This window comes from Crocodylus porosus, unplaced genomic scaffold (assembly GCF_001723895.1).
Source record: "Crocodylus porosus isolate Cpor-Errol unplaced genomic scaffold, CroPor_comp1, whole genome shotgun sequence".
NCBI classification, from domain to species: Eukaryota; Metazoa; Chordata; order Crocodylia; family Crocodylidae; genus Crocodylus; species Crocodylus porosus.
In genome coordinates, this window is record NW_017728949.1 from 18,288,623 (window position 1) to 18,298,567 (window position 9,945).

Genomic DNA, 9,945 nt, shown 5'->3' on the forward strand with positions numbered 1-9,945 from the left:
TGCCCTGGGGCCCTACAACCATCCGGTCTCTCCCGGGGCCGTGTGGGTGGGATGGACGCACAGGACGACACCCACCGGGCTAGTCCAGCGGGTCTCAAACCGTGCAGACTGGAGGCCCGTTGCAAAGCGCCGGGTCTTGAGCTGTCGCTTTTGTCTTTGCCTGCAGGCAAACGAGAGAGAGAGGTTTTCCAGCTGAAAGGAGCTCTGCCACCCGGAGCTGGAGCTTTCTCCCTGCGGGCTCCGGCTTCCTCCTGGCGCACCTCGACCCCGCGACGCCCTGGGAGGGTGACACGGTGCCAACCCCGGGCCCCCTGCCTGCCCCGGCGTGACGACACCGCGGCTCCGTTGGCCTGGGGCGGGGGCGAGGCCGCTGGTCCCCTTTTCGGGACCGGAGGCCCCGCCCACGCCCGTGTGCGCATGCGCGCCAGCAGGCAGGGTGGCGGCTGGTCACGCCGGAGCCCGGGAGCAGCGGCGATGGGGACGCAGGGCGCCGGGCGGAAGAGGCTCCCCAACCGGGAGCGCCTCACGGCGGAGGACGATGCGCTCAACCAGATCGCGCGGGAGGTGAGGGCTGGGCGATTCCAGCTGGTTGGGGCTTCCCGCGCGCCCGGCGGAAACGGGGGTGGTAACGGTCGGCGCCGCCCCCCTCCCCCGGTCCAGCCTAGTTGTGGGGCCGGAGCCGGGGCCTGGGGGGCCTTGCTCTTGCTGTGGGAGGGAGGAGCGGGTCGAGGCCGCCGGCTGCTCCCTTGGGTTCGAGGATGCTCCCGGGATCTCGCCTGTGGGGGTGGCCTCAGGTGCGGGCCAGGGAAAGTGTGGTTGAAGAACCAGGCGCTCTGCCTAGTCCATGGGTTGGGGAGTGGGGTGACAGTGAGATGTAGAGGTCTTGTCATGGAGAAGTAAGGCTGCAGGGATGGACCCTAGGAGACCACCTCGTGCATCCCAGAGCCGACCTGCAGCATGGGTGTTGGATGGGGCTGGAGGGAACGTTGCCCTTCATCTCACAGGTTCACCCCCGGCACATGACACAGGCTTCCAAATTTCAAAGCAAATAGGTTTTGAAGTCCCCATCCAGATTAGGCAAGCGGCCCAGCTTTATTCTTTATTTTTTATGGCATTACATGTGTTCATGCTGTCAGGTTGTCGGACACAATGTTTGGCAAAACGGTAGCTTAATTTCATGCCTGCATCTTCATTGCCACCCCGTTGTGCAGGTTTTGCTTAGCTCTTGTGTGGCCTTGAAGGCTTCATCTACAACAAGCCCCTTGGCAGTTTGGCACGGGTTTGTCCTCTTTTTTTTGTTGCCTTTCTTTAAAGCATCATGCTCCATGCAGTGGAAACTTGGAAAATTCATTGGAACCAAATACGGTATTTACTCCAAATATAAGATGACCCTGATTCTAATATGACCCCCCCCAGTAATTATATACTAAATATAGAAAATATTTAAATTTGATATACACATATAGAATCAAATTTTATTATACGTTTGTCTTGAATTTGTCCCCTTCCCACTGTTACATCAGGGAAAATTTAAATATGGGGGGTCCAGTCCCCTCAACTTCTCACCCCTGTGTGAGTCCCTCACCCCTTGCCTGCCTTACTGTCAGATCCTGAGGAACAAATTTGAAAAAACAAAAACAAAAAACCTTGAAATAAATATGGCTGTACTAATTTGCATATTGTAACAATAGACTTAGTTTATTTGTAATTGATGCATTTTATTGGTTTTTGAAATTGCTGCAAACTTAGCACAGGTTTAGCACAAAAACACCTTTTTAAGCAGCACTTTAGTACCTGCTTAGAGAACAAACTATGCATAATATTAGTCCAAAGCCAAAAGTCTCAGGATTAGAGACCTACTCAAATAACAATTTTGCCTCTTTCACAGAAATCTGGCATTGCCTGCAAAATCGGGCAATGTTCACAGAACCTGCAAAATCAAAAAAACCCCCAAGAAACGACTTACTAAAAATAAAATGCTCACTTCTCAGTGAGGCCATTCAGTGGTGAGGAGTGGCACTGCACAATGGACAGCCCCTCAACCAGTCAACAGTGTTGGGGACCCATCACAATAAGCCTGTAAAAATGTCAGCCAGCCCCACGATCTGCTGGCAAAATCAGCTGCCTGCCACCTCAGTGGGGTACCAACTCATGATTTACTATACAGTTCATTGGGCTGGGCTGCAGATGAATCAACAGCATTGCAAGCCATGGTGACTGCACCGCTTAACACTGCTCAGTATGTGTGTACTCCAGATAGCTCAGCACTGCTCAGTTTGGGGTATGCATGTGTTTTTCAGATATACCTGCCACTGACACACAAAGGATCCGTATGCTAATTAGTCATGACTAGGTTGGGTGTTCTTGTCACAAGTCCTGGGATCCTCTAAAATTTTGTATACAGGTCAGGCATAGGACTTGGTCTGGCTTTCGGGTGGGAGGAGCCACACTAATATTACGTGCCAGGCTGTCAGCCCCTCTCTGAAAGGAGTCTGGGTGAACTGTTTGGGCCCTGTTTGGTGATGTTTGCTAGACACTTAAGCTGGTAAAGAAACAAGGATATTGGAAGTGGGAAGGGAAGGTGCAGCTAAGCTATGGGAACGAAGAGAAAGTCTGAATAGATGCACTGTAGTGGATCACCATGACTTGATAAGAGTCAGTGATAATGGAGACTGTGTTCAGTGGGCACTATCATCTATTGTATTGAAGTATATGTTGCACTAACCTATACTTTTGGCTCAGATGAAGTGTAGTTCCTGATATATAGCTTTCCAGTGGGAGGATCTCAGCTGCACACTTCTATTTTTATGGAGAAGGAGGATTTTTTCCTAGCTTGCTCTTTTGGCTAGGGGCAAGCAAGACTGGGGGTATCAGAATTCCAAGGCGTATGGCCTTGGGGCCTGTTTGTAGGATGCGTGCCAGGGATTTGGGAGTTTCTGTAGCCCCGGCTGAACAGTCTGGGAGGTAGGATAGTGCCATACAGTGTTGAACGACTGAACAGTTGATAAAATTTGGAACTGATTTGGTTAATTTGGCCTGAGAAATGAGGGAAAAAGTCTTTTGCTAAGTTTCTTTCAATTTTGTGGCAAAGGGGTACTGCTTTCATGCTTTTCCCGTAGCTGCTTCTTGGCCTTTTGGTTAGGAGCATGCAAAACTAAGTGGCAACTGCACTCCAACACTTCTAGGCCAGAAGCTTACATGTAGGATGCTTTCTGGGGGAAAAAAACAAACCAACCCATAAAAACCCTCTCTTTCTACAAATAACATACACACACGCATGTCTGGGATGTTATCCCTTCCCATCTCACTTGATGTAATCTCTGTATGAACTTGTTTTATTTCCTCTTTCTCAACTAAGAGACAGCCACAGCATAGTTACAAGATATTAGATAAAAAGCAAGATTGTGCCAAGAACCTGTGTTAAAGCCAGTATTTCCGCTCGTCCTCCCTCTCTCCCCCCCCACACTTTCTTTATGATATACCATGTGTAGAAATAAATAGGGTTTTTAGGGCAGTTTATATTACAGACAGCAATTTAACTGCAACAAAGGACAAAAATGTATGCGAGCAAGTGTAATTGGTTGTATGGAGAAATTTATTTTTATATATTCTAGCTCTGACTGTGACATCTTTGCATTTAAAAATATCTTAAAGGCACAATGTCATTCTGTGCACATAAAGTCATTGTATAGTATTAGAGGGGCGCTGACACATTGGTCCAATATTGGACTGGCAACAATATAAAGAAAAATGACTATTGGAAATTGGCCTGATGTGATCAATAATTTGGCCAATAAATGGCCCATGCATGTGCTCAGCTGCAGCATGTAGGCAGCGAGGAGCACAGCATGGCATCTTGGAGAGCTGTGTGCACCTGGTAACTCTGTTGTGGTGGAAGGGGAGGGAAGGGGTGTGGGGGGGGGGCAGGCAGATGAAGGTTAGGGTGGGGCTGAGGCAGGTGCTGCCTAGCTAGGGTGGGGTACGGGACAGAGCCATGGCTTTTCTGGGGGTTGCGGGGTGGGGGTGAGGGGGTGGTTCTTGCTGCTGTACACACCCTGGTAGGACATGCGGGGGGCATGTGTACCCTGGATCTGCATGAGGCGGGATGGGGCAGGTGGACTGCAGCTGTGGGCTGAGGCTGCACCAGGCTCTTCCTGGTGGATGCTAGGCTGCTTAGGGCAGGGTGGGCAGCAGCGGTGCTGGGAGGGGGGTTGAGGGTGCTGCGATGAATTTTGGGGTGGCTGCAGCCCTCCCATAGTTTCCCCTTGCAGCACCGCTGCCTGTCCTGAGCAAAGCCCAGCCAAGCCCTGGCTGGGAAGAGCCCAGCGCACAGCGGCAGCCCAACCCCCCCCCCCCCCCCCCCCCCCAGTCTGGGGACATATGCACCCTCCATGTCCTCCCAGGTTGTGCATAGTGGTGGGAGCCACCTGCGCCCCTTGGATGAGCTGCTTCCGCAGCTTTGCTAATTAAAGCACCCCTCCACCTCACAGAGACAGTTCTGTGTATTTAATGAGCATTTTTTCCTTAAGTGGATATCCCTTTTTCATTGTAGAAGTTATACACTTAAATGGCCCATAAGGTCCTCTGGTTTTTCAGTTATCCGTGATTTAAATATGTTAGGCTTTTCAGCACCTTAGAAAAAGTTCTAAAAGTGCAATAAAACTAATATCCAGATTGGCTTTTTAGAATGGAGGCATTGCTTTTCCCTTTCTTGCTTAGAAATACTAGTACAGGGTAATATAATAAATTGTAGAATAGATCTAGAATAAAAGGAATCAGTGAGAATTCAGAAGTCACAGACAATTCAGACATTTCTTAGCCTTGAGTTATACTTCGCTGTCATCAGTCATATATTTGCATTAACTGGAGATATTCTGAACCTTTGCAACCTGAATTCCTTTATATATATCTATATATATATAGTACATTCCATTGGTGGTGGCTTGGTAGTTTTCCAAAGTGTAAGTAAAGTGCACTTCCATAGAATAACATAGTAAAATTTTATATATGCACAGTTGTTGGTTATTAATTCCCTGGCTTAGCAAAATTGCGTCCTGATGGATTAGAGGTGTATTAATTCTAGCAAAGTTGTCTGTTTTAGGAAGAGACCTACTATTCAAGCGTGAATTTATTAAATGCAAAACAAAATTATTTTAACATCAGGAGGCTTAACCTATTTATAGTTCTGGGTCAGCTCTCTCAAGTGTTTTAAAGTGTTTATATATGATAAATATTCCTTAGTGTCAACCAGTAATGAAGTCATTCTTTGCTCTTACCTTTAGAACTGCCGGTGGGATTGTTATTCTTCTTGGAATTTGTCTAGATCAAGCAAAGATCTCTGCCAAAAAGAAAAACCCAAACAAACCCTCACCCCAAAACGCAACAAATTCACGAACACATGCCTCCTTACTTAACTATATCTCTTATCTTTTCCATTGGGCAGTAAGGCTAAGATCTAGAAACAAAGTTCAAGGTTTTTCCTATATTATTTCATGATCTATATTACCTTGTATCAATTCAATATGGTATGCACAATTCTCACCAAGGGATAGTGTTAACACTAATACTGTGTATGAATTCTTAATTTTGTTGAAAAGCAAGATAGCCTAATTTTCTACAAGGTAAAAAGGGGAAAATGGTTTGCTGTTCACTGGTGCTCTGCAGTAACTGCCTGTGTACATGTTTTTACTGCTTGGTAGAAAAAAAAAGTGAAACTCTTAACATAGTCTTTAGTGAAAACTTCTTGGATTAATTTGTCCAAAAAGCTTACAATGAATCCCAGACCTCCCCCCTAATGAGAGCACCTAGAATGCAAAGAATGCTGTGGTGTTCAGATAGATGATGGCATTTTTGAGATTCCAGTTGTCCCAGTCTCATTCTGGTGGTCTGACAGAGTTTTGAGATTGTTTTCAATTGATGATGTACACAAAGTTTTAAGAGAGAATTTATGTGAGTCCATTCACTTTTACACTTCCTCCAGCCATCCCTCTCCATTATATTGGAGAAGCTTGCAAATTATATTGTAGGTTCTAGTTATTTTGCTGTGTTAAGACTGAGCATATGAGTTTAGTGAAGAGGCTATGCCAATATTTTGTCATGTAAGATCTTATGCCTGTGCATTTGAGGTTTGGGAATTGTTTGGCGTTTGTGTGATGTTCTTTAAATTTTCTCTTTTCTTTCCAGTAATGTTCTGTTTCCTTTTGAGTCTTTGCAGTTACTGTCTCAGCTATGGCTACATTAACCCCAAAATCAACAGTTCTTGCTATATCAAATGCTTCTGCAGAATGCACCTGACCAAGCAAAAGTCCAACTACACACCCTCACAACTGAAATATAGGCCTTAAAAATGAGAACTACCATTCTGTTTCTGGTGCATTTGTGGAATGTAACTCCTCTCCCTAGAGAAACTTCATATAGAACATAGGAGGAGAGCAAAGGCTGAACATGGGTTTTTGGAGCATGGCTTTCTCACCTCTACAGGATGTGAGAGCGCAATTTTAGGAGGAAGTAGTTCTGAACAAATGAAAGGAAATTGTATAAGTGAAGGCCATTGCAAAAACAACTTTTTTTATATAGTAGGTTCAGCACTTAATTCCTTGGTGCTATTTCTACACCAAGAATTTTTAGCTGTACGCTCACCACTGATTTACCCCTGGAAGTCCATCCTACAGTAGGTCAGTTGCAGGTATTTTTGTCACCACATTGTATAGACCTGTTCAGAGTAGAGGTGGGATAACAGGTGACATACAGTAGCAAGTACCATGTCCATATGTGTTAAAATAGTTGAGTGTTCTCAGTGTTTTCAGTTTAGAGAAAGCTATTGTGCCAAAGGGCAAGAGGGGAGTAATGAAGTATTACTAATTGGATCTAACTTTTTCTAAAGGTACAACGCTTACATGGAATGCAAATTTAACTAAAAGCAGCCCTGGGTAAAAAACAAAACAAAACAAAACCTACTTTGAATTTGAGAGAAATGGAAGGATTATTTGTCCAGAGAGGATTTTTTAAAAATGTATATACTTCTAGCTAATGCTGAAACTATTTTCTGCATTGGCAGTAGTGTTTAAGGGTGAGAGTAAAGCTGATCAACGAGAGGCTTCTCCACTTTCAAGCACTGACACAGATGAGTGATGATGCCAGCGTATTATTCTGCACTTAGGTCAGTGGAAACTTTTGGACTATATTATTCTCCTCTAGGAATATATGTCAGCGGTGCTAGCAAAATCTATCAATTCAATACTCCATTAATGGTATGATGCTGGCCAACGGTACAAGGACATACATGCTGGAGTCCTGTCAGAATTCAAAGACTAGTACATTTGTTTGTCATGGTTTTGGCATACCTTTGAAAGCTATGAAAACATAAGCTGGCTATTCTACAATTCATAGATGGTCAGAAAGGACCTTAGTAGATCATCGAGCCTGACCCCCTTTCCTGGGCAGGAAAAAGCGCTGGGGTCAGACGACCCCAGTCAGGTACTTGTCCAGACTCCTGTTAAAGACCCCCAGAGTAGGGGAGAGTACCACCTCCCTTGGAAGCCCATTCCAGATCTGGCAAGCCTTACCATGAAGAAGTTCTCCCTGATGTCTAACCTGAACCTGGCTGGGGTCTTATGACCCCTCCCACCTCCAGTGCTCATTCCTGCCCATGGCAGGGGGTTGGACTTGATGATCTGTCTAGGTCCCTTCCAACTCATTGATTCTGTGAATATGACCTCCTTCAGTTTGTGGCCATTGTTTCTAGTAACTCCAAGGGATGCCTTGGTAAATGGAGCATCTCCTATTTCTTGCTGTTCCCTCTCCCCAGATGTATTTGTAGATAGCCACTAGATTCCCTCAGCCTTCTGTTGCGGAGGCTGAAGAGATCCAGGTCCCTCAGTCTCTCTTCATAGGGCCTTACCTCCAGCCCTGACCATCCAAATGGCCCTTCTCTGGACCCTCTCAAGGTTTTCCACATCCCTCTTGAAGTGCAACCCTCAAAACTGGATGCAGTACCCCAGCTGTGGCCTAACCAATGCCTCATAGTGAGGAAGTATCACCTCCCTGGACCTGTTCGTGATGTACCTACTAATGCATGATAAAGTGTGGTTAGCTTTACTGATCACTTCATCACATTGACTGACGTTCATCTTGGAATTGACTATGACTCTGAGATCCTTTTCTACTGCTGCGCTGCTTAGAAAGTCATCTTCCAGTCTGTATGTGTGTTGGTGATTCTTTCTCCCTAGGTGCAGTATTTCATGCTTATCTTTATTCAACTGCATCCCAATTTAGTAAGAGTGAAAATCACCCCAAAGACTTCAGTCCTGCTTAGATAGGACTCTGGCCATGCCTACATGGTCATTTTGTCATGGCAGGCATCCTTAATCATGCCATACCATTCTGTGTAGCCTGCCTCCTAAAATGGAAGCAGGGTAGTGGGGACTGTGGGGCACTTCAGGGAGACTAGTTAGCATGGTGATAACTGGGGTGGTTCCTGGGCTAATGAGCCCACCCCAAGTGGTCTGAAGAGGCAGGCCCACTGTTTGCAGTTTCAGGGGCAACCTGGATGGCATTGCCAGGCACTGTGAGTCTGCTGTGTCTGCCCAGCCTGTGTTTTGTTCTGCAAAAGCAATGAGGCTCATGTGCAGGAGTCAGGACTGTCTGCATGTTGGACCTCATGGGTGGGATTTGCTCTAGTAAGTGAGAAGAGGCCACAAGACTCCCTGTGAATCTCTTCTCTGTGACTTAGCTTTCCCTCCATCAGTTCATTTCCTACCAGCAGACCCTGTGGCCTGGCCAAGTTCTTTCTCGTACAGGCAAGAAGGAAAATGAGTCAAACACTCCCATCGGTCCTCCCTTTAAGTATCTGACAGGTAGTTAGCTACTGCAGAGGTATGAGCAAGGCAGGGCCTTGACCCAGAGCACTCCAGTGTGTGCTGAAGATGAATATGTGCCCAGCTGCTTTCCTGACTCCAAGCTAACAAGCACCACCCATGAAGTTCCAGCGGTACCTGGTGAGCTGGTCAGGTACCATCCATTAATTTGCAGTCTTGTAAGCAAAACTTGCTGCAGAAGAATTCTAATTCCCCTTTAATAACTTGTTCCATCTTGCTCTGTGTTGTCAAATGTCTTGGATACAATCACCAAGCTTTCTGCATGGCGTTCTGCAGGCTTCTTTTTGGATCAAGAGTTTAAAAAACCAAACCGTTATGCTTTGTTAAACTGTATGGGAACTTGCTGATTTTGTATTGCTCTACAGTGTGTCAACCCCATCTACACTCTGGTGACCCAGACTTGAAGCAGCAACACTTCTTCAAGGAATGCCTTTTTTTCTTCTTCTGACTTCCCTTCCATCTTTGTGTTTGCTGTTATGGCACAACATTAAATAGATATGAGAAGGCTACCAAATGTAGCAAGGAAGTTTGTCATCTGTATAAATGAACCAGTTCTGTCAAAAGGAGAGGATGTATACTCCTTACCATAATGTAGCTTTTCCTTGAATTGGGAGCAGGGTATCAGATTATATATAGTAATTCCAGTTGTATTAGGTTACCTAGAAAAGTCATTTATATACTATATTGGTGACACTGTATGGAAACTTTTTTTTCATTGATAATAGCTTACATTATTCCTATGCTAGAACATAGAACACTTGTCCCCTTTTCTACTTTGCACTCAAGAGGCAAGAATAGTTTTATTGGTGGTACATTTGAAAATTCATTAAAATTAACAAAATAACTGAAGCAAACCACGTTTTTAATAGCATTATGAGAGTGTTTTCAACTTCAAATTTTAGATTTCGTTACTTGAATATTTTCCAGGATTACTGTCAGGTAGGACTCAACACTTACGTTTTGTGTGTGATTTTTAAAAAAGATCACCAGAGCGCCCCAAGGGATGACGAGGTCGAACGGTCACAAACTCCTGCAAGACCGTTTCAGGCTGGACATAAGGAAGAATTTC

The 9,945-nt window shown here is 45.4% G+C and overlaps 1 protein-coding gene across 9 annotated transcripts in view; it reads left to right on the forward strand.

Moving 5' to 3' along the window:
* Nucleotides 1-419: 419 nt before the first annotated feature.
* The window catches only part of LRRFIP1 (LRR binding FLII interacting protein 1), a 189,001-nt gene continuing 179,475 nt past the window's right edge, over nucleotides 420-9,945 (forward strand). For all 9 annotated transcript variants that reach the window (XM_019553797.1, XM_019553798.1, XM_019553788.1 and 6 more), the window contains exon 1: nucleotides 420-564. In XM_019553797.1, the coding sequence (XP_019409342.1) occupies nucleotides 475-564 (90 nt within the window). In that variant the 5' untranslated portion in view covers nucleotides 420-474. The remainder of the gene's footprint in view (nucleotides 565-9,945) is intronic.